The 24,986-nt window shown below is 48.5% G+C and overlaps 1 protein-coding gene across 2 annotated transcripts; it reads left to right on the top strand.

Annotated features, from left to right (window-relative positions):
• Positions 1-13,978: 13,978 nt before the first annotated feature.
• LOC133358647 (uncharacterized) lies at positions 13,979-24,555 on the top strand. 2 transcript variants are annotated; one of them, XM_061577039.1, is made up of 4 exons: positions 13,979-15,079; positions 15,224-15,414; positions 17,238-17,341; positions 24,265-24,555. In XM_061577039.1, exons 1-4 carry the CDS (start codon positions 15,046-15,048, stop codon positions 24,509-24,511), a joined length of 576 nt encoding a protein of 191 aa, XP_061433023.1. In that variant the 5' UTR covers positions 13,979-15,045; the 3' UTR covers positions 24,512-24,555. The 2 variants fall into 2 exon arrangements, with proteins under 2 accessions (XP_061433023.1, XP_061433025.1); XM_061577041.1 differs by lacking the exon at positions 24,265-24,555 and adding an exon at positions 21,676-22,115.
• The last annotated feature ends 431 nt before the right edge of the window (positions 24,556-24,986 follow it).

Here is a 24,986-nt window from a genome sequence, read left to right as displayed (position 1 = left end):
CACTCAGCCCCTCTCTCCCCACCCAGCCCCTCCCTGCACGACGGACGGACAAAATAATCCCCTGTGGACTGGTGTAACCAGGAGGTTCCTACCAGTATAAGCATTCTGATTCTGGCTACCTTTATGAACACTGTGAGTCTTCTTGGTTCTTTCGGTAAAGTCACGTAGAAGGGAAGTAATAAAATAATAAAAATAAAACATAATAAAATAAAATAATTCTCACGACGTTTCGGCCACAACGCAAGCAGCCGTCCTCAGGCGAAGAATGAGACACTGCCAAGCTAGGAGCTTATATATAAGCTGAGTTGGAGGTGGAAGAAGAAGAGAGCCTTAACAAAATAATGTGCATATCAAGAGGAATTTAGCATATTCATGGGAAATGCGTAGGAGGTGGGCGGGGGGGGTTTCAAAGTCATATTATGCCCATGCATTATGCAGGATCAGCAGCACCAAGGGAGGGTGCAGGGAGTAGCATTAACAAAGGAAAGGAATGTTAATAGTATGTAGCTGCAGTTACTAAACAACCACGTAGAAAACTAAAGTATAAACTACATAAAAAACTAAAGTATAAACTGCATAGCACCATCAGTATATTTACCATACTCTACAATAAGCTGAGTTACTAACAGCAAGTAATACATTACAATTCTACGTCGTAAAAATTATTTAATATGCTTCCATCTAAACTTTATTCTCTTACATCACACGAGCATACACCGTACTGCCATAGATAAACCCAACATTAAATGATATACTGTCTTGCTATAAACCACCCCTATACCTTATACATTTTAATATAACACTATATATTATTCTACCCACCCTAACGTGTATCACACTGCTATATGTTTACTATACAATTACGATACTATATATTACTTTGTACATTGTATTAAGCATATAAATGTTATACTATTTGTTATTATACACTATACCATTGACCGTCGTGTCAATGGGTGAGTCGTGGGGGGAAAAAAGCAATGTAGGGTAAGGTGATGGTCTTGAAAGGCTCCTCAACAGGATCCTTCTTGATGGTTGGAGTGATGGCTTTGCGGATTGTGTAGTCGGAGTAACCATTAGCCTTAAGAACTTGGCGTACGTGCTTGAGTTCACTGGCAATGTGTTCCTGGTCGGAGATGCATTGGGCTCTATGGTATAGAGTCTTGATGATAGAATTCTTCTGGGATGGATGGTGGTGGGAATCCGGTTTTAGGTAAGCATCCGTATGGGTGGCTTTCCTGTAGACCATCACCTTACCCTACATTGCTGGGGTCACAAAAAAGATCTCCAAAATCCTGATGAAACACAAGATCCAGGTCCGATTCAACACAGTACGTAAAATCCGTGATCTGGTCCCGTCTGTAAAAGATGTGGTTCCAGACATACAGTACCCTGGCGTCTACAAACTAAGTTGCCTCTGTGGTAGCAGTTACATTGGGGAAACCAAACGACATGTCTCGGACCGCATCCGTGAACATAAAGCAGACCTGAAACACGGTAGGACAAACACCTCAGCAGTGGCAGATCACTGTTACAACTCAGTGGGCTCACATGACATTGACTTCTCCAAGACAGAGGTTCTCTGCAAGCCATCTGGCTATCATGAGAGATTCATTCATGAGGCGATCCACATATACAAACACAGAGACAATTTCAACCGAGAAGATGGATTCTGGCTTAGCAATCATTGGAAGGACGTAATAAACCATTTCGGATCTTAACTGATTGTGTTCACGTTTACGGTGACTTTCAGACCGCGTTCCACTCACTGGCATTGTATTCTCCGCAGGGAATGGATTCTTTGCTCCGCTGCAAGTTTTTTCCCCCCACGACTCACCCATTGACACGACGGTCAATGGTATAGTGTATAATAACAAATAGTATAACATTTATATGCTTAATACAATGTACAAAGTAATATATAGTATCGTAATTGTATAGTAAACATATAGCAGTGTGATACACATTAGGGTGGGTAGAATAATATATAGTGTTATATTAAAATGTATAAGGTATAGGGTGGTTTATAGCAAGACAGTATATCATTTAATGTTGGGTTTATCTATGGCAGTACGGTGTATGCTCGTGTGATGTAAGAGAATAAAGTTTAGATGGAAGCATATTAAATAATTTTTACGACGTAGAAATTTGTAATGTATTACTTGCTGTTCGTAACTCAGCTTATTGTAGAGTATAGTAAATATACTGATGGTGCTATGCAGTTTATACTTTAGTTTTTATGTAGTTTATACTTTAGTTTTCTACGTGGTTGTTTAGTAACTGCAGCTACATACTATTAACATTCCTTTCCTTTGTTAATGCTACTCCCTGCACCCTCCCTTGGTGCTGCTGATCCTGCATAATGCATGGGCATAATATGACTTCGAAACCCCCCCCCCCGCCCACCTCCTACGCATTTCCCATGAATATGCTAAATTCCTCTTGATATGCACATTATTTTGTTAAGGCTCTCTTCTTCTTCCACCTCCAACTTAGCTTATATATAAGCTCCTAGCTTGGCAGTGTCTCATTCTTCGCCTGAGGAAGGCTGCTTGCGTTGTGGCCGAAACGTCGTGAGAATTATTTTATTTTATTATGTTTTATTTTATTACTTCCCTTCTACGTGACTTTACCGAAAGAACCAAGAAGATGAATCCCTGCAGTCACGAAAGCTTTAAATCGAAATTGAACACTGTGAGCTTGCAACCTTTGCAACCGCTCAGTTCTTAAACACCAGACAACACACACGGGAGAGAAACCCTTCAAAGTGCACTGTGTGTGGGAAAGCGTTTGGAAAGTTAAGACACCAAATCACGAATCAGAAAGTCCACAGGAGCAGATTCTGAAAACGATGTGAAAGTAAGTGCTGTAATGAGCATCTCTCGTGAAATAGGATCCAGCATAAAATCCTAACTAGGTAACGTGGCTCGGAGTAAAGGTGAAATGAGAAGACTTGAAGGTGAAATATAAAGATGAAGATTAAACTCCAAAACCCAAGGTTCACATCGATGGAAGCAGTGTAAAGCAGGAGGAGAATGATCAAATTATTGAGGATCAGCAGGTTAACTCCCCGAAGTTTTTCGAGGTGGAAGAGTAGTTGGACTTTAGATGATGCAGAGAAGCCAGCACGTGTTAACAGTTCTGGTACAGTGCCGAGAAAAAGGTTGTGAACCCCTTAGGATTGTCACGTATTTCAAACCTAAAATGTTATTAGATCTTAATCTAAATCATAATAGATAAAGATTACCTGATTAAACAAATTACACAAAACATGATTATTTTTGAACATTTAATTATCCTCAAATAATTCTACATTCACTAAACACGTGAACCTTTAGATTCAGAAACTGGTGACACCCCCTTGAGCAGCAATGACTTCAACTAAGTGTTTCCTTTTCAACACGTCGGCTTTCGCGACCAGTATTATTCATAATAAAAGGTTTTGGGTTAGATCGCGTTATTTATAAATGCGTCACAACCCTCCACCACCCAACACAGCCAATCAGTAAAAAATGTGTTACGTTGACAAAAGACAAATATTTCACTGTTTTAGCGCACCGGTGTGTTGAGTGGATCCACAACATTTACCATTTGAGTACGACGTTTCGCTGGAAATGACATCCAGCATCTTCGACACATTTATAAATAACGTGATCTAACCCAAAAACCTTTATTATGAATAATACTGGACGCTAAAGCATGCGTGTTAAACTGACTAACCTCTATGGGGAGCATACTTTTCTCAAAACCAGAAGATTGGAGAAACTCCGCATTAAGCGGGTTAAATTGATTTCTTCACTAGCGTTCCTCAAAAGGTGCAGATATTCAAAGGTAATACCAAACGCAGTTAAAATAACATCACATAAAGTCTGTTAAAGCTTGATTTGAAGCTTACGTGACTGCAGAAATAAAATAAAATAAATTATTTATCAAATAAAAGAAATTATTTTATTTCTAACTACGTGACTTTACCGAAAGAACCAAAGAGTATTGTTGAGGCTGCTGGCCCCCGATTCCTCTCCCCCTTCCTCTTCTTCTCCCCTCGCTGCTGCCGTTTCCCCCCTGCGAAACATAACTCCTGGCTGGTCCTGGGCCACCTCGGGTCATTTACACCCACTCTCTACGTGCATTCCCTCAAACATTAGTAGGAGACTCCCTTGGCACACCACAGCCCTCACACGTATACGCACCGCCACTCAAACGCGATATCTCGGCTCACACAACCCCGGGAACCAATCACACGCGCTGAACGAGGGGTCAGAGGTCGGAGGGCAGTGACGTCGCTCGCACACGCGCGGCTGCCGTGGGTGGTTAATAGCACTCGTTTAAAGGGCCGTGGGGGCGGGTGTTCGCGGTGGGTGTGAGCCCGTACGCAGCACGGGTGTCCTCAGCCACAGAACGAAACGTGCACCCGTGGAAGCACAAACCACACATGTTACGGCGAGCGCACACACACGCCACCACGCACTTCCCTCGCGCTCGTAAAAATCACACAAGGCTGTTTATCGATCGCTTACAATTTATTTCCGGCGCGTCTGCGAGATACTCTCACCCGGATCAGCCTGGGTCAGCAGGGCAGGTCTAGGTTAGCCCCCGCCCGTCTAAACCCGATTTTAATGGTCTCCTTGGAATTAGACCTCCTTCCGATTTTACTCTAAATTACCACTCTCTCTCACGTACTCACGGTTCACCTCGGATGTATGGGGAGCCGAGGAGGGGTGAGGTTGCACGGAGTCCTCCTGGGGCCTGGCTGCGCTGAGACACGTCTCACGGACGTTCCAGTGGCCGGCTAGGTGACTACCCCGATCCCCACTCGAGCATAAGAGAGCCTCTTTCACCCTCCGTGCCCCTTTTATTGTTCTCTACATCAAAGATAACTCGGCGCCAACCCGCTGGCCAATCAGATCGTTGCCGTTGCTTTCCAGCTACGTACTTCTCCCGGTTTGTTTGCCGAGCGCCCGACCAATCAGAGGGACGGCTCCGTTTTCCCGCCGTTCGTGGCTCCGCCCCCCCCTTACCTGCCCGCCGACCCGTGTGTGTTTTCTATCCGCGGTGGCTGCGCAGCCTCGCCGTGATCGTGCATTTCCATGTTAATTTACGGCGACGCAGTGTAATTCAGCCTGGGGAAAGCCTCCGTCAATTCCCTGGCCTCAGAGAAAACCGTGCAGAACGTTCCCCTCCCTACGAGGGGGGCTCCTGGTTGAAAACCTGTGGGCCAGGCGACTTCCCCCGAGGCTCTATGTGGGGGTGTGTGCGTGTGTGTTTGTGTGGGGGGTTGGTGAGGGGGAAGCAGCGTCGGCCCCATCGCCTCGCTCTGCGTTCACACCACGCTTATATCTCCTCTGGCGTGGCCGGCTCCGCCCAGGCGTGGCTGGCTCTGTCCAGGCCACGCCTCCCTTCCCAGGCCACGCCTCCCTTCCCCCACCTCTGGGAAGGTCCGGGTCCCTCCACCACGTGACCCCCCAGGCACCCCCTTGGGGCCCCCAGCCCTCGTACGGGCCGACACAGTAGTGACCGTTCTATGTCACTACACAGGCAACGTCAGTTGAGCGTGGACAATAAGAGCCGTTAAAAAGATTGTTTCAAATTTTTTTTTAACGATAGAATATAGTATTGTCATCAGTATGACATAGCTATACGAAGTTTGCAGTCGATACGACATTGGGAATATGGTTGAAATTGAGTTACAAGATTTTTGGATATGACAACACATACAGTAAGTTAAATAAAAGCGTGTCAAAAGTTTTAAAATATGTTTTGGATTTTTTTTTATGATAGAATATCGTGTTGTCATCAGTATGACATACTTATACAAAGTTTGCAGTCGATAGCACATTGGGAAGTGTGTAAAATGTAGTTACAATATTTATTTTTTGAGGATACAACAGACGAAGTGAGTTAAATAAAAGTGTGTAATAAAAACTCGTGTCTTGTACTAAAGATGAATTACCGAAGTTAGCAACAGAAGGTGCATATCGGATCAATTGCTTATGCGGTAAATGTAATATTGGACAGACGGGACGTAACATTAGTGCGAGACTAAAAGAACACCAAAGGAACATTAAATTATCCCAAACACAGCTGTCAGCAGTGGCAGAGCATGCTTGCCAACAAGGACATTCAATTGATTTTGATAAAGTTGAAGTGTTATGCAGAAATAATTATTACTGGCCAAGATTAGTTAATCAATTGAAATTGAGAAGAATTAAAATTATTTTAATCGCTGTGATAGCTATAGACTCAGCGCAGCCTGGAAGCGTATTATTAAGTAATATACAACACATATTGCAATTCCTTACAGGTGAGTCACATGCATACACCCCCACCTCCGCCTCTGATCTCGAATCCTGATGGGGTTCAACAATGATGACGTCATCCTGCACTATTTAAGACCGGAATCAGGTGAATGGCTTCAATATTCTGGCAAATCGCCCGAAGATGCTGGATGTAATTTCCAGCGAAACGTTGTACTCAAATTATAAATGTTGTGGATCCACTCTTCAACACACTAGTGCGCTAAAGTAGTGAAATATTTGTCTTATGTCAAAGTGACACATTTTTTACTGATTGGCCGTGTCGGGTGGTGGAGAGTTGTGACACATTTAGAAATAATGCGATCTAACCCAAACACCTTAATTGTTTCCTGTAACCGTTGGTCAGTCTCTCACCTCAGATTTGAGGAAATTTGGCCCATTTTTTTTACAGAACTCCAACTCGGTGAAATTTGAGGATTGCATTGCATGGACAGCTAGCTTCATGCTCGTTAGCCGCCTGCCGGCCGGCCGAATTTTCCACAGCTGCCTGCCGTGCCTCGCGCAGCTGATCGAGCGTGACACTCAAGGGGGCAGGGACAGGCGAACCCTTCTTAGAAGGCCCAAGGTCCAGTTGGACATGCATCGGGTGCTCGGGTTCTCTCCCATACATGAGGTAAAAAGGACAGAACCCCGTCAAGGCATGAGAGGCCAACCTGTACGCGGCCAGCACCCCCGGGATGAACAGGTCCCAGTCCGATTGGCAAGGCGGTGTTGAATAATCCTTGCCAGGACCTTTCCCGGCACACTGAAGAGTGAGATGTCCCTGTAGTTGTTACAGTCTGTGCGGTCTCCCTTCTTAAAGATGGGGACCACCAGGGCATCCGGCCACCTCACTAACACCACTACTAATACCACCAACATTAACACCACCACTCCTCCCCCTGCCAGTATGGGACACCAAAGACAAACATCCCCGTAGAGTCATAACAAGCTGTAGGGGCAAGTGCTGTTAGCCAGCAGTACGTATGAAGGCCGGCACAACACACGAGGGGGTTGGATTGCCAGCACCACGCCCGGTTGCCTTTGTCTGCCTAGTGGCGATCTTTACACACCGCACCAGGTACTCATTCGAGGTTGAGTCGATCTAGAGGAGGCCCAGCACCGGTTCAGATAAACGTCACTGCTGTTGGCCTTGAGAGGGAATCCCACTCGGGGTCGCTGGGTTCATAGCGCGGCGCGCTGTCAGCTACACATCCGTTCCACACACACAGACTCACACAGAGAGTCTTGTGGAGGCTGATGCCCCTCTCCTCCTCTTCCCCCTCGACCTCCTCTTTTTCATGCCGGGCTGCCACCGATCGAGTCATTGACCTCCCCGCACCAGCTCCCTCCCTGTGAAACATGGCTCGTGGCTGGCCCTCCACCGCCTCACGTTAATCTGCCCCCCCCCACCCCCGCGTAAACCAGCACTCACGCTGCGGGGACTGCGGGCGCGCGCACACCCGGACCTGCTGCCCACCACGTGTACGCACAGCCACCCATCCTCATTGCCCACCACGTGCACGCGCCAAAAATGCTCAGAGATGACTCCTTGCGCGTGCGTACCCATGCACTCTGCTGCCCACGACTCGCGCTAAAAATCGCTGTATGAATGTGCGGGCGCAGTCACCACCACCAGCAGCAGCACCACCAGCACCACCACCAGCAGCAACACCAGCACTACCACCACCACTACCACCACCAGCAGCACCACGTGCTTGAATTACGCACCAGCCGACACCCTTAAGGCGAGCGTCGCAACGAGACCCCCTCATGCCCCTCCCTCACGACTCCCTCTCCATGTCCCCCCAGCCCTTCCCTCGTGACTCCCACCATGCCCCCCCTCGCGACCCCCCCCCATGACCCCCGCGCGCCCCCTCGTGATCCCCCCCATGCCGCCTCGCGACCCCCTTCATGCCCCCGGCCCCCCCGCTTCGTGACCCCCCCATGCCCCCCGCCCTCCCCCTTGCGGCTCCCCTCATGCCCCCCATGCCCCCCTGCCTACCCTCGTGACCCCCCATGCCGCCCCCCCCCTCGCGACCCTCGCTTGCCCCCCCTTGCCCCCACTCAACCCCCCATGCCCCCTACCCTTCCCCTCGCGACTCCCTGTCCCCCCCAGCCCCCCCCCCCCTCGTGACTAACACCATGCCCCCCCTCGTGACCCACCCCATGCCCTATCCTGCCCCCCTCGTGACCCCCCATGCCCCGCCTCGCGACCCCCCTTCCTGCCCCTCCCTGCAACCCCCCTGACCCTCCCCGTGACACCCCCCCGCCCTCCCCACCATCGTGACCCCCCCCGCCCTCCCCACCATCGTGACCCCCCCCGCCCTCCCCACCATCGTGACCCCCCCCGCCCTCCCCACCATCGTGACCCCCCTTTTGCCCCCCATGCCCCCCCTGACCCGCCGTCGCGACCCCCCTTCCTGGCAACCCACGCCAATGCCCCTCCCCCTCGCGACCCGCCCCCTCACACCCCAAGCTCCACCCCCTCCCCCCCGCTGCTACTTCCGCTTAGGCCGGGGCCGAGTGGAGGCGGCGCGCGCTGTGGATTGTGGGTGGTGAGCGGCTGATTTGAATTCCTGCTCACGGCCACTGTCAGTGACTCGCGAAAGCTTCTGAAGCGGCGGCTTGCTGGGCCTCCTCTACGTTGACTCAGCCTGAAGGTGAGAACCTCGCGCGGTGTGTCCACATTAGCAGTGGCGGCGGCGGTGGGGGGAGACAGAGGAGGCGCCTGGCCCACAGCCGTCACGTTCTGCGGAGTTCGCGGCGCAGCTTCAAGCAGAGCTCAGCCTTGCTGCTGCTGCTGCTGCTGAGAGGCACTCCCAGACGGCCGTGTGGCTGATGGGGATTATAGTTGTGGTTACATTATAGTTGTGGTTACATTATAGTTGTGGTTACATTATAGTTGTGGTTACACTTGTTGGTCGTGGTTATTGTTGTGATTCTAATTGTGTGGTTGTTGTGGTGGTTGTGCAGGTGGTGGCACACGAGTTAACCCATAGCACCAGGGTCTAGCCCTCCTCTTGTACCGAGCCAGGCAGAGCAGTCAACCCATGGCACCTGAGTTATTGTGGTGACGTCACCACCACATAGTGGTGAATGGCGACTGTTGATGTGTGTGGGCTTGTGTGTCAGTAAGATGGTGAATGCGTGAGTATGATGGTATCATGGTGAGTGTATCATGGTTAGTGAGTAATATTGAGTGTGAGTTTGACTAATTCTCCCCCCTCTCGCTGTCTCTGCTTTCCCCCCTAACTACCTCGCCTGGTATACAGGAGTTTGGGTTCGATCCCGACCTTGATGCCTGCTGTATATTTGGAGTTTGCGTGTCTGTGTCTCTCCCCGTGGTTGCGTGGATTTTTCTCCGGGTCCTCCGGGTCTTCCCTCCACATTTAGAAACATTCGTTTAAAGTTTTGACTTGACTGCAGGAATTCATATTCTTGGTTCTTTCGGTAAAGTCACGTAAATAGAAAACAATAAATATTTTTTTAAAATATTTTTTTATAAAAATACAAAATGAGATATATTGAAATAATAAAAGCAATTTATTATATTTATTTTATTAATATATATTTTTTTCTATTTACTTGACTTTACCGAAAGAACCAAGAATATGAATATTCGTTTAAAGTATTTGGCTGCTGTAATTTACACGTGATGATGCACCACTTCGTTGAGCTATCATTGGTGCCAAGTCGCTTCTGAATAAGTAATATTTAAAAGTACTTTTTTTTTTAACTCGCTTTAATGAAATGTACCGTACGAGTAATGGCAGAACTCCACGACTCCAGGAAGTGGCCCCGAGGCTTGCGATAACATAAGGGACCGTGGTGATTTACAGCCAACGTCAGTTGAGCGTGGACAATTAGACCCAAGCCGAATCATAACATATAAAAATGAATGTTTAAAAATACTTTTTTTGATAGAATCTAGTTTTGTCATCAGTATGACATAAGTATACCAAGTTTGCAGTCGATACCACATTGGGAAGTGGGTTAAAATTGAGTTACAAGATTTGAGGATACGACAACAACAGAGTCAGTTAAATAAAAGCGTGTAATAAAATTAGATGTTTAGCTCAGTTGACCTTACTTGGTAAAATGAAAATCGTTGAGATTTTAGTCTAGTTTTGTCTCTCCTTCCCGAGCACAACAACAAGCAGGAGCAGGGGGAGGAGCATTCTCCACTAAGTGGTGGTGACGACACCACGGCACTTGTGCCAGGATATGTGCACCACATATATCCATCACATAGAGACCCATAGAGTCATCACACATAGACCTATACACTCACCATGCACAGACCCTCAGACTTGCACAGAGAACCATAGACTCGCCACAGAGACCCATAGACTCATCAGACAGAGATCCACAGACTCAAACAGAGCCCTATAGATTCACCAAACAGAGACACAGACTCAAACACACCCACAGACTCGCAGAGTAAGACTCGCAGAGGTCTATGGACTCACCACACAAACACATAGACTCACCACAGAGACCCACAGACTCACCACATAGACCCATAGACTCATCAGACAGAGACGCATAGACTCACCCCACAGAGACCCACAGACTCGCAGAGAGATCCATGTACTTGCACCTATAGACTCACAGAGAGACCCATAGACTCACCAAACAGAGACCCATAGAATCACCACCTAGACACACATAGAGTCATACAAAAACGCAAAGACTCATCACACAGAGAACCACCAACTCAAGCAGACTCGCACAGAGCCCTATAGACTCACAAAAACAGAGACACATAGACTTGTAGTGGGTTCCACGGAGACTGGGGACGTCTGTTAGAGGCAACACGGTTTCTTGTAAACTACAATACAGAACTCCCTTAAATCCCACTATCTCGGGAGGTACAGCATCTGGTCTAGTGTGCACTCGCACTGGGTAATCTGGCTCTCAGCCCTCCGGCTATCTGTGCCCTAGGGAAGGCTAACTGACCCAATCCAGCCAAGGTACGGGTCCCGACCACTGGTCCAAGCTCGGCCCGGCCCTTACAAGGACGTCGGGCTTGGGGTCCCAGGGTCCTAGCTAGGGAGGCTACTCTGACCTGACCCAGCCAAGGTACGGGTCCGGGCCACTGGTCCGGGCCACTGGTCCGCGCTCGGCCCCGGCCCTTACAAGGATGTCGGGTCCCGGGTTCCAGGATCCTAGCCTAGCTAGTCTTCGTCTTCGTAGCACTGCCTCGAACCGACCAGAGAACCGCAGGGACTCTCCGTCCCCAGTATCGCCCCCTTTCTGGAATCTTCCAGTGGATCCTGGAACGCCCCCCCAGCCCCTCACCTAGGGTAGGGGAGGGGAATCCAGGCTCTCTCTCTATCCCCTTGTACAGGCTGGCCCCGCCTACAGACCTCTGGCCGTAACTGCAGGTAAGTGGACAGGCGGTGTGTGCATACGTGTTTCCACGCTACAGACTCGCCTCACAGAGACCCACGGACTCTCACAGAGACCCATAGACTCACCACACAGATCCATCGACTCGCAGAGAGACCCAAGGGCTCGCATGTAAATGTGTAGTGATTTAGTTGAAGGTGGAGGGGGGTTACCAGCCCCTCGCACCCATATAGAACTCCCTGTGGCCACTGTGGTGGCTGTGAGGCGACGTGATGTTCACAGATGGTCAGGGTTGGCGCCCCCCCCCACCTCAAAATGGCATTGCTCACAACCACCGCTGCGTTATCGACCGTCGCCATTCCCCAATAAGTGACAGTGACATCACCACGGCACCTGTGCCAGGCCATGTGCACTTTGAAGCCACGTGAAGTGTCAAAGGCTCGCTGACCAGAGGTCCTGGAACAGACCCAGGTGCCATGGGTTGGCTGACTGAAATGACTGGCAGATGCACCACCTGTACCCCGTACTGAGCCAAATTGCTGCATATTTATTATCCGGTATTCCGCTCGTTGTTGTGAGCGTCACTCCTCCGTTGTTGTTGGAGGCCGACTGTCTCCAACTGCCCAGTAGAAGCGTCCTTCACGAGCCTCCCCCGCAGAGGCCGATCCCGACACCGCTGGTACCAGTCGTCGGCAAAGCCCACTCAGCTCCACATCCTTCCGTACCGCATCAGTCCACTCCACTCCAGCCCATGCCGTGCCCGCCCAGCCACTCCATCCACCCACATACTCACCTACCAGCTTACTGACGCACTCACCCACTCATATCTGCTCACACACCCACGCATTAAATTTTAAATGCAGGCTACGCAATGCATCGTGATCAATTTACACCAAAATCTACTCTCAACCACTTAAACCACATATTCGTGAACGATGCGCACCCTAATCAGCCACTATGGCTGTGTGCAGGGTGTTGTGATGTCACGTAGTACGACGTTTGTCCTGCTCCCCCCCCCCCCCCCCCCCCGTTATAACGCGGCGTCTATTTATGGCCTCGTCGCATTGGCCTTAATGGACGCGTGGTGATGGTGAAAGATGATTCAGCGATGGACACTGAATTACTGAGACCCCATTTAACGTTCAGGTGACACGGGGCACGGTCAGTGAAGAACCTCTTATCTGTCCTGTAAGCAGACTCCTCTGCGTGGGATATTTATCACCTCATAATGCACAGACAACAGCCAACGCAGTCTCGCCTGCCTGAGGAGCTTGCTGATGATCGGACAGTGTCCAGATCTCTCAAGGATCTGTGAGCTACTCGCACACAAAGATCCCCATGTAGCCTTTAACATACTATTTCTAGATTTGAAGCTTTCGTGACTGCAAGGATTCATACTCTTAGTTTTTTCGGTAAAGTCACGTAGGTAAAAAAGTTGAAATTAATAAAAATAAAACAATAAAAATCACGACGTTTTGGAGGCAACACAAGTCTCCGTCATCAGGTGAGACCGTCACAGCCAGATTTGCTGCATCAAGTGAGGCAATGATTCAAGATGTAATCCCTTAAAAGCAAGTTGAGGGGGGAGGAGAGGGGGGGGGAGCTCATCAGAATGTGGTAGCCAATGAATGGAACGTATCGGGAGGGAGGGGGGCGGGGCTCAAAGACGGCACGACGTGCCATGTAGAACGCATCGGGAGAGGGAGGGGGGGCGGGCCCAAAAGAATGCACGACGTGGTACACGAGAGTCGGCGGCGTGGACGTGGTTGTGCGCAAGCAACTACTGCTGCACACGCCAACGCATTGGACAGAGAGGGGGAGGGGAGGCCAAAAGAGAGTGTGGGGTGCAAGTGTACGTGGACATGTGTGTGTACAAGCACCTGTTGATACACATGATAGAAAATAACGAAAATGCCCATGTTTATACCAGTGCTGGCTGAACAATGAAGAGAGTACTGTTAAACACTGGGGATGTTAACACTCGGTAAAGTAAAGTAAAATAGTGCCTGTCAGATAAGATGGTCCAAATATGTGTAAGTAAGTCTTTAACATACTGTTGGGGCATGTGCTTTATAACATCATCAAAGGGGCGCTGCAATACGATGCAATCAAAATCACCGATCAGAGATTTTCCCATATATGGTCTTTGTTGATCATGAATCGAGACTAATTGTATTGATTCCACTCAGTCGATCCGGCAGCAAGCTCAAAATGTGCGATTTAATCTAAAATCCTCGGCGTTTCACAGATCATACAAAGCAACGGTATTGATGCCCGATTTGTATGTACTTTTTATCTTAATTTTTTCATGTAGTCTATCAGACTTTTGTGTTAAATCGCTCTGCAAAAAGTCCTTTTGTAGACTTATAAATCAATATTATGCTAATGCAAAATTTCATCATTGCCGCGATTCAGTTTACTCCGATTCGCTGTCATCTTTTACTCGATCCTGTGAGTGTACAATTTTATTTTTAACTTCATTTAGTGAGTGAAAACAAGACCACTTATATGCTGATGTCCATTTTTATCATAGCTGTGATTCATTCAGCCATTCACTCACTCAGCCACAAACTCATTCAGCCACAGACTCACTCAACGACTCGCTCAACCACTCAGCCGCTCACTCACACAGCTATTCACTCACTCAACCAATCATTCAACCACCCACCCACCCACTCACTCACTCAACCACTCACTCAATTACTTACTCAACCACTCAACCATCACTCTCTCACTCATTCAACCATCACTCTCTCACTCATCCATCACGCTCTCACTCACTCAGCCACTTATTCAGCCATTCACTCACTCAGCCACACAATCGCTCAATGACTCACTCAACCACTCAGCCGCTCACTCACTCAGTTATTCTCTCACTCAACCACTCATTCAACCACTCACTCAACCACTCACTCAATCACTCAACCACTCACTCACTCAGCCACTCACTCAAACAATCACTCACTCAATTATTAACTCAACCACTCACTCACTCAACCACCTACCTACTCGCTCATCTACCCACTCGCTGACCTTTCCACTAACATACCCACTTCCCTATCCACTCACTCACCTACCCACTCGCCTATTTTATTTTACCAGGTAAGGCCCACTGAGCTATATAGCTTTTTTTCAGAAATTGCCTTGCGACAAATGATAGCCCAATGAAGTGGCTTATCACGATGAAATGTAAATAAGCCAAATACTGTCAATGCATATTTATAAATGTGGAGGGCAAAACCAGAGGATCCGAAGAAAAATTCACGCAACTCCTCATATGTAAGCATCAGGGTTTGGATCAAACCTACAACATCCTGAATACCGGGCAAAGCAGTGAACATCTCGTCACCCGGGTCACCCTAATCCAGGGGTCGGCAACCTACGGCTCCGGAGCCGCATGCGGCTCTTTACGGGCTGCTTCTTGACGATATGTACGTATGTACAGTATGTACTCAGATGCATTGCGGCTCTTGAAATACTGAATTTTGTACCGAATTGGAAAGAAATGGCTCTTCTTGTTATTTTGGTTGCCGACCCCTGCCCTAATCCATTCCCATATCGCGTGTGTGCTACAGGCGGGTGTCTCAGATTGCCAGCACCATGTGACGGGAGCTCCAGGGCATGCTGCGTGCTCGCCAGGAGGGGCTGGGCAAGATGGCGTAGTCGCTGGAGCAGCTGCTTGCGCGGCACCGCCGCTCTCACCCTGACGGAGTACAGCAACACAGTGGGGCGGCACCAGCGGGACACCCTGGACAACGCAGCCAAGGTGCGCGCCGGCCACTCACTCACTCAGTCACTCGCTCACTCAGTCACTCGCTCATACAGCCACTCACTCATACAGCCACTCACTCACTCAACTACTAACTTGAACCACTCACTCAACCACTTACTCACTCACTCAGCCACTCACTCATTCAGCCACTCACTCACTCAACCACTAACTTAAACCACTCGTCTTCTTGGTTCTTTCGGTAAAGTCACGTAGAATGGAAATAATAAAATAATACAAATAAAACATAATCAAATAATTCTCACGACGTTTCGGCCACAACGCAATCAGCCGTCCTCAGGTGAAGAACAGGTCTGTCAAGGAGACAGAGTCTGAATGACAACCCCAGGCTTGGAGCGTCTTTTTTAAGCTGGGATGGAGGGGGGGGAGAGCGCCTTGACAAAATAATTTGCATATCAAGAGGAATTTAGCATATTTATGGGAAATGCAGATATGCGATCAGTACTACTTGTGAAATGCGTAGGAGGTTTGGCGAGGGGTTTAAAGTCATTATGCCCGTGCATTATGCAGGATTAGCAGCATCAAAGGGAGGGGGTAGTGGTAGCATTAATAAAGAGAAGGAATGTTAATAATATGTATCTGCAGTAATATGCTTCCAGTTAAACTTTATTCTCTTATTATTCTCTCGCAAATTATTTTGTCAAGGCACTCTCCCCCCCTCCATCCCAGCTTAAAAAAGACGCTCCAAGCCTGGGGTTGTCATTCAGACTCTGTCTCCTTGACAGACCTGTTCTTCACCTGAGGACGGCTGCTTGTGTTGTGGCCGAAACGTCGTGAGAATTATTTGATTATGTTTTATTTGTATTATTTTATTATTTCCATTCTACGTGACTTTACCGAAAGAACCAAGAAGATGAATCCCTGCAGTCACGAAAGCTTTAAATCGAAATTTAAACCACTTGCTCAACTACTCACTCACTCAACCATTCACTCACTCAACCAATCAATCACTCACTCGGTCATTAACTCAACCACCCACTCAACCACTCATTCACTCAGACACTCACGCAACTGCTCACTTATTCACTCACTCAACCACACACTCATGCGCTCAAACACTAACTCATTCGCTCACTCACTCATTCAAATACTCATTCAACCACTCACTAATTCACTCAACCACTCACTCAATAACTCAGTTATTCAGCCACCCATTCACTAACTCAACCACTCACTCACTGAACCACTCACTCGCTCACTCAAACACTCGCTCGCTCATTGAACCAATCGCTCCATCAACCACTCCCTCACTCAACCACTAATTCAGCCACTCACTCAACCATTCACTCACTCACTCAGCCACTCACTCAACCAATCAGTCATTCAATCATTAATTTAACCACTCACTCACTCAACCACTCACACACAGGCTCATCACTTGTATCTCAACCATCTCACTGAGTAACATAGCTCTGTTTTTTAGAAGTGACCTGGCCACAAATGATAGGTCAACAACGTGCCTTATGTGGAAATTTATAGCAGCCAACTACTCTAAATGCCTGTTTATAAATGTGTAGGGAAAATCTAGAGGACCAGAATAAAAATCCACTTGACCACGGAGAGAACATGCAAACTCCAAATATACAGGTGTCAGGGTTGGGATCTAACCGAAAACCTCCTGTATACCAGACGAGGTAGTTAACATTGTATCCGGGCAAGCCGTACATCGAGCTGGAGTGGACCATGCGGCCCATCCCTATCGCGTGAGTGGCTCCCAATGTTGTTATTGTGTTCATATGTGTGTGGTCTGCTTGTGTGTATGTGTGTGCCGCACTGCGCTATGAACCCAACATGACCAGACTGTTGCCCCGCTCGCCCGGCTCGTTGAGAGGCTTGCCCACCCCACCGGGCGTTGTTGTGAAGATACCGCTGGGAGGAAGAATATCTCACAATACTGGAAGAGGTGAGGACTCCACTAGTGGGTGATTAACTGGGTGAGTCGGTGGGTGAGTCGGTGGGTGAGTCGGTGGGTGAGTCGGTGGGTGAGTCGGTGGGTGAGTCGGTGGGTGAGTCGGTGGGTGAGTCGGTGGGTGAGTCGGTGGGTGAGTCGGTGGGTGAGTCGGTGGGTGAGTCGGTGGGTGAGTCGGTGGGTGAGTCGGTGGGTCAGTGGTTGAGGGAGTAGGTGGGTCAGTGGTTGAGGGAGTCGGTGGGTCAGTGGTTGAGCGAGTAGGTGGGTCAATGGTTGAGGGAGTAGGTGGGTCAGTGGTTGAGGGAGTAGGTGGGTCAGTGGTTGAGGGAGTAGGTGGGTCAGTGGTTGAGGGAGTAGGTGAGGGAGTGGTTGAGGGAGTAGGTGAGTGAGTGGTTGAGGGAGTAGGTGAGTGAGTGTGTTAGAGAAGTGGGTGTGTTGAATTTGAGTGAATTGTTGAGTGAGTCGTTGGGTGAGTGAGTAGGTGGGTGTGGGTTAGAGATTGAGTGGGTGGTGGGTGATTGTGTGAATTAGTGGGTGGGTGAGTGAATGGTTTGAAGTGATTGAGTGGGTGAGAGGTGGGCTGGTGAGTGGATGAGTAAATTGGTGGGTTAGAGATTGAGTGTGTGGGTAACTAGGTGATTGGGTGGGTGAGTGGGTGAGTGGCTTAATGGATGAGTAAGTAGGTGAGTGCCTGGATAAGTGAGTGGATGGGAGCATGAGTGGGTGGATGGTTGAGTGAGTGGGTGAATTAGTGAGTGACTGTGTGGGTGGGCGGGTAGGTCAGTGCGTGATTGTGTGGGGGAGTGGGTGAGTGAGGGGTTGAGTGAATGAGTGAATAGGTGAGTGGGTGGGTGAGTAGATTGTTGGGTGAGTGGGTGGGTGGGTCAGTTAGTGGGTGGGTCAGTTAGTGGGTGGGTGAGTGAATATCGAAGGTTGAGCAGGTGAGTTAGTGTGTGATTGGGTGGGTGGGTGGGTGAGTCAAAGAGTGAGGCACCACGGTGGTGAGATGTTAACTACCTCACCTAGTATACAGGAGTTTGTGAATTTGATCCCATCCCTTCCACCTGTATATAAGGAGTTTGCATGTTCTCCCTGTGGTCGTGTGGATTTCTATCCGGGTCCTCCAGGTTTTCTCTCAGTAGCAGGGTTGGTGTGTGGTTTAGAGATTGAGTGGGTGGTTGGGTGAGTGTTGGGTGGGTGAAGTGAGTTGGTGGGTCGGTGAGTGCGTGGGTGGGTGATTGAGTAAGTGGATGAGTGAGGGGTTAGGTGAGCGATGGGTTGAGTGGGTGTGTTTTTTGTTCGTGAGTTTGTAGGTGGGTGAGTGGGTCAGTTAGTGGTTGGCGAGTAAGTGGGTGGGTGAGCAAGTGAGTGAATGGGTGTGTTGGTAGGTGAGTGTGTAGCTTGGTGAGTGGTCGTAGGGTGAATCGGTGGGTAAGCAAGTGGTTAACTGAGTGAGTGGTTGGGTGGGTGGGTGAGTTGTTGACTGAGTGGGGTCAGCGAGTGGGTGGGTGAGTTGATGTGGGAGGTTTAGTGGGTAAGTTAGCGTGTGAGTGAGTCAGAGAGTGAGGCGCCAAGGTGCTGAGATGTTCACTGCTTCGCCTAGTATAAAGTAGTTTAGTTTAGGGGGTAGGTGGCTCGTTGGGTCGGTAGGCCTGTTGCAGGTCGAGTAGGTGGCTGGGTGAGTGAGTAGGTAAGTGGCTGGGTGAGTGGGTGGACTGGTGAGTGTGTGAGTTAGAGATAGAGTGGGTGGATGGGTGGGTGTATGATTGGGGGAGTGAAATGGTGAGTGGATGGGTGAATGAATTGTTGAGGGAGTGAGTCAGTGAGTGGGTGTGTAGGTGGGTGCGTAGGTAAGTGGTTAGAAAGGTGTGTGGGTTTTTTAGTGGGTGGGTCTTTGAGTGGGTATGTTGCTGAATGGGTAGGTGGCTGAATGGGTAGGTGAGTGGGTGGCTGCGAGTCAGAGAGTGGAGCCCCATGGTGCCGAGATGTTAACTACCTTCCTTACCTTTTGTACAGGAGGTTGTGGGTTCGGTCTCGATCGTGATGCCTGTATATTTGTAGATTGCATGTTCTCCTCGTGGTTCATGGATTTTTCTCCGAGTCCTCTGGGTTTTCCCTCCATATTTATCAACGTGCATTTAGAGGATATGGATGCTTTAAATGTCTACGTGATAATCCACTTGGTTAAGCCATCATTTGTGGCCATGTTGCTTCTGAATAAGATCTATATAGCTATGGGGGCCTTACCTTGTAAAAAAAATATTTGTTTACAGTTGGGTGAGTGGGTATTTGAGTGCGTAGGTGGGTGAGTGAGTTGGTGGGTGGTTAGGTTAGTAGGTGAGGGGCTGGGTGAGTGAGTTGTTGGGTTAGATATGGAGTAGGTCACAGTGTGAGTGGGTGGGTTGGTGCGTGAGTTGGTCAGTGAGTGGGTGGGTGAGTTGGTGGGTGGGTTGTTGGGTGAGTGAGTTAGTGAGTGCGTGTGTAGGTGGGTGCGTGGATGAGTGGTTGAGTGAGTGGGTTAGAAATTGAGTGCGTGGCAGGGTGAGTGGGTTTTTGAGTCGGTTAGTAGGTTGGTGGGTGGCTTTAGTAGTTGAGTGGGTGAGTCAAAGAATTGAGCGCCACGGTGGCAAGATGTTAACTACCTTGCCTGTTATACAGAATGTTGTGGTTCGATCCCAACCCTGATGCCTGTGTATTTCACTCCACATTTAGAAACATGTAATAAGAGTAATTGGGTGCAATAAATGTATACAGCGACTTTGTTGAACTATCATTTGTGGCGAGGGTGCTTCTGAAAACAATCTTTATAGCTCAGTGGGCCTTACTGGGTAAAATACCGCTGGGAGGAAGAATATCTCACATTACCAGAAGAGGTGAGGACTACACATAGAGTGGGTGGGTCTGTGAGTGTGGCTCAGTGGTTGAGGGAGTAGGTAAGTGGGTGACTGAGTGTGTTAGAGATTGTGGGTGATAGGGTAAGTCATGGGTGTCTTGAGTTGGTGTGTTGTGTGAGAGTGAATAGACGAGTGGCTGGGTGAGTGGGTGGGTAGGTGAGTGGGTTAGAGATTGATTGGGTGAGTTAGTGGGTGGGTGGCTGAGTGGGTGGGTGGGTGAATGGGTTTAGAGATTGAGTGGTTGGTGGGTGATTGAGTGAATGAGTGGGTGGGTTTGTGAATGGTTGAGGTGAGTGAGTGGGTGGGGCAGCGCGTGAGTGGGTGAAGGTGGGTTGGTGAGAGGATGAGTGAATTGGTGGGTTCGAGATTGCGTGGGTGGGTGAATAGGTTTTACCTCTATACCTCTCGTGTCAGTTCAGAGGTTTTACCTCTATACCTCTCGTGTCAGGTCAGAGGTTTTACCTCTAAATCTCTCGTGTCAGTTCAGAGGTTTTACCTCTAAATCTCTCGTGTCAGGTCAGAGGTTTTACCTCTAAATCTCTCGTGTCAGTTCAGAGGTTTTATCTCTAAATCTCTCGTGTCAGTTCAGAGGTTTTACCTCTAAATCTCTCGTGTCAGGTCAGATGTTTTCCCTCTCAATCTCCCGTGTCAGGTCAGAGGTTTTACCTCTAAATCTCTCGTGTCAGTTCAGAGGTTTTACCTCTAAATCTCTCGTGTCAGGTCAGAGGTTTTACCTCTAAATCTCTCGTGTCAGTTCAGAGGTTTTATCTCTAAATCTCTCGTGTCAGGTCAGAGGTTTTACCTCTAAATCTCTCGTGTCAGGTCAGAGGGTTTATCTCTAAATCTCTCATGTCAGGTCAGAGGGTTTATCTCTAAATCTCTCGTGTCAGGTCAGAGGTTTTACCTCTAAATCTCTCGTGTCAGGTCAGAGGTTTTATCTCTAAATCTCTCATGTCAGGTCAGAGGTTTTATCTCTAAATCTCTCATGTCAGGTCAGAGGTTTTACCTCTAAATCTCTCGTGTCAGGTCAGAGGTTTTACCTCTAAATCTCTCGTGTCAGGTCAGAGGTTTTACCTCTAAATTTCTCATGTCAGGTCAGAGGTTTTACCTCTAAATCTCTCATGTCAGGTCAGAGGTTTTACCTCTAAATCTCTCATGTCAGGTCAGAGGTTTTATCTCTAAATCTCTCGTGTCAGGTCAGAGGTTTTACCTCTAAATCTCTCGTGTCAGGTCAGAGGTTTTACCTCTAAATTTCTCATGTCAGGTCAAAGGTTTTACCTCTAAATCTCTCATGTCAGGTCAGAGGTTTTACCTCTATATCTCTCATGTCAGGTGAGAGGTTTTACCTCTCAATCTCTCATGTCAGGTCAGAGGTTTTACCTCTAAATATCCCGTGTCAGGTCAGAGGTTTTACCTCTCAATCTCCCGTGTCAGGTCAGAGGTTTTACCTCTAGATTCCAAACTCTCCACCAAGGCAAAGACCAAAGAGCTCTCCAAGGATGTCAGGGACAAGATTGTAGACCTTCTAAAACCCAACTCTCAAAACCCCCTTACCCTTAAAACCATAACGGTCTAAACCCATCACCCTTTAAAATCCTAACCCATAAACCCCCAAACCTCTAACCCACTGAACCCTTCACCTAAACCCTTACAGCGAGGGAAAAAAGTATTTGATCCCCTGCTGATTTTGTACGTTTGCCCACTGACAAAGAAATGATCAGTCTATAATTTTAATGGTAGGTTAGTTTGAACAGTGAGAGACAGAATAACAACAACAAAATCCAGAAAACGCATATCAAAAATGTTATAAATTGATTGGCATTTAATGAGGGAAATAAGTATTTGACCCCCTCTCAATCAGAAAGATTTCTGGCTCCCAGGTGTCTTTTATAAAGGTAACGAGCTGAGATTAGGAGCACACTCTTAAAGGGAGTGCTCCTAATCTCAGCTTGTTACCTGTATAAAAGACACCTGTTCACAGAAGCAATCAATCAATCAGATTCCAAACTCTCCACCAAGGCCAAGACCAAAGAGCTCTCCAAGGATGTCAGGGATAAGATTGTAGACCTACACAAGGCTGGAATGGGCTACAAGACCATCGCCAAGCAGCTTGGTGAGAAGGTGACAACAGTTGGTGTGATTATTCGCAAATGGAAGAAACACAAAATAACTGTCAATCTCCCTCGGCCTGGGGCTCCATGCAAGATCTCACCTCGTGGAGTTGCAATGATCATGAGAACGGTGGGGAATCATCCCAGAACTACACAGGAGGATCTTGTCAATGATCTCAAGGCAGCTGGGACCATAGTCACCAAGAAAACAGTTGGTAACACACTACACCGTGAAGGACTGGAATTCTGCAGCGCCCGCAAGGTCCTTCTGCTCAAGAATGCACATACATGCCCATCTGAAGTTTGCCAATGAACATCTGAATGATTCAGAGGACAACTGGGTAAAAGTGTTGTGGTCAGATGAGACGAAAATGGAGCTCTTTGGCATCAACTCAACTCGCCGTGTTTGGAGGAAGAGGAATGCTGCCTATGACCCCAAGAACACCATCCCCACCGTCAAACATGGAGGTGGAAACATTATGCTTTGGGGGTGTTTTTCTGCTAAGGGGACAGGACAACTTCACCGCATCAAAGGGACGATGGACGGGGCCATGTACCGTCAAATCTTGGGTGAGAACCTCCTTCCCTCAGCCAGGGCATTGAAAATGGGTCATGGATGGGTATTCCAGCATGACAATAACCCAAAACACACGGCCAAGACAACAAAGGAGTAGCTCAAGAAGAAGCACATTAAGGTCCTGGACTGGCCTAGCCAGTCTCCAAACCTTAATCCCATAGAAAATCTGTGGAGGGAGCTGAAGGTTTGAGTTGCCAAACGTCAGCCTCGAAACCTTAATGACTTGGAGAATATCTGCAAAGAGGAGTGGGACAAAATCCCTCCTGAGATGTGTGCAAACCTGGTGGCCAACTACAGAAACGTCTGACCTCTGTGATTTCCAACAAGGGTTTTGCCACCAAGTACTAAGTCATGTTTTGCAGAGGGGTCAAATACTTATTTCCCTCATTTAAAATGCAAATCATGTTATAACACTTTTTGACATGCGTTTTTCTGGATTTTGTTGTTGTTATTCTGTCTTTCACTGTTAAAATAAACCTACCATTAAAATTATAGACTGATCATTTCTTTGTCAGTGGGAAAACTTACAAAATCAGCAGGGGATCAAATACTTTTTTCCCTCACTGTAAACCCAAAACCCTATAAACCCCTAACCCTCTAAACCCCTTTATCCTTAAACCCCTTTACCCTGAAAACCCTAACCCTCTAAAACCCTAAACCTCTAAACCCTTCACCCTTAAAACACTCTCAACCTCTATACCCCAAATAGCCTAATCCTCTAAACCCCTTTACCCTTAAATCCCTAACCCTCTAAACCCCTAACTCTCGAATCCCCTCAACCCCTAACACTCTCAACCTCTAAACCCTATAACCCTCGAAATCCCTAAACCCCTTATCCCTGAAATAACCCGAAACCTCTAAACCCTTAACTTTATAAATCCCTAACCCTCTAAACCCCTAACCCTTTTTATGGAATGTGGTGGGGGTGGGATCATGGGGTGGGTGGGTGCAGGGTGTGTGTGGTGTGCGGTGGGTGGTGGGTATCACAGGGGAGTGAATGGGTGCAGGGTGTGTGTGGTGGGTATGGTGATAGTGGTCGTGGTTCACAACGATCCGTGACCACCACCACCTCTACTGTGTGGTGGACCGGCCACCACACAGCAGCAGCACGCGTCGGAGGAGTGAACGGATGGTTCTCCCTATGCGGGCCAGACTCCCTCACTTCCTCTTCTCCTCCTGCATCACCATCGCCTGATCCTCTTTCCTTGTCATCTCCTTCTCCACCATCTTCTCCACCAATGTCTCCTCCACCTGCACCACCATCTCCTCCTCCTGCTCCTTCGTCCATACCTCCTCTGTCTCCCCCCTCATCTCCTCTTCTTCCTGCACCACCAGCTCTTCTACCAGGGTCTCCTCCTCCTGCACCACCAGCTCCTCCTCCACCAGGATCTCCTCCTCCTGCACCACCAGCTCTTGCACCAGGGTCTCCTCCTCCTGCACCACCAGCTCCTCCACCAGGGTCTCCTCCTCCTGCACCAACAGCTCCTCCACCGGAGTCTCCTCTTCCTCCACAACAACCGTCAGCCATTTAGAGGCCTGGGCGAGCGCGGAGGATGGGGGCAGCGCCGGCTCCGCTCTGTAAATAGATGCGCACGACACCGTTCCAACTTCCTGCTATAGCAGAGATCGCACTCCCACCCCCCCCCCCCCCCACCATCGTGCGGAGATAGATTAACCAGGTTAATAACGATGCTGCAGTAACGCAGCATACCTTTGCCCATCGTGGGTCTGGTTACAAAATGGGCATCAGTCTGGCGATATCACACTGGATGAAAGGCTACATAGCAAAGATATGGCTGCTTCATTATTTGTCCTCACCCAGAAACCAATTATAAAAATACATCCGTATATAACCGAATGTACACGTGGGGTTTGAACTGTACATGTGTTCGTTGGCAGGTGGCAGGGCTGGAACTCACAGAGGGACCTGGGTTTGATGCCCAAACTTGGGCCACTTTCTCCATGTGGAATGTGGAGTGTGTTCTACCTCCCCCCCCCCCCCGTTTTATTCTGCATTGGTTTCCAAAATCAGAATAAATTATTTAGACTGGATGAAG

This window comes from Lethenteron reissneri, chromosome 63 (assembly GCF_015708825.2).
Source record: "Lethenteron reissneri isolate LAM-NWPU_2019-01 chromosome 63, ASM1570882v1, whole genome shotgun sequence".
NCBI lineage: Eukaryota > Metazoa > Chordata > Hyperoartia > Petromyzontiformes > Petromyzontidae > Lethenteron > Lethenteron reissneri.
Note: the sequence above shows the minus strand (reverse complement) of the source record. Positions and strands in the feature narration are given on the sequence as shown.

What these genes read in the sequence shown, in the direction of transcription:
- LOC133358647 (XM_061577039.1), top strand. Translation starts at nt 15,046, where the DNA reads ATGCGGCTCTTTACGGGCTGCTTCTTGACGATAT. An exon ending in CCCTGGACAACGCAGCCAAG is followed by an intron (nt 15,415 to 17,237) that starts GTGCGCGCCGGC and finishes CAACATGACCAG; the next exon opens with ACTGTTGCCCCGCTCGCCCG. An exon ending in ATCTCACAATACTGGAAGAG is followed by an intron (nt 17,342 to 24,264) that starts GTGAGGACTCCA and finishes CTGCACCACCAG; the next exon opens with CTCTTCTACCAGGGTCTCCT.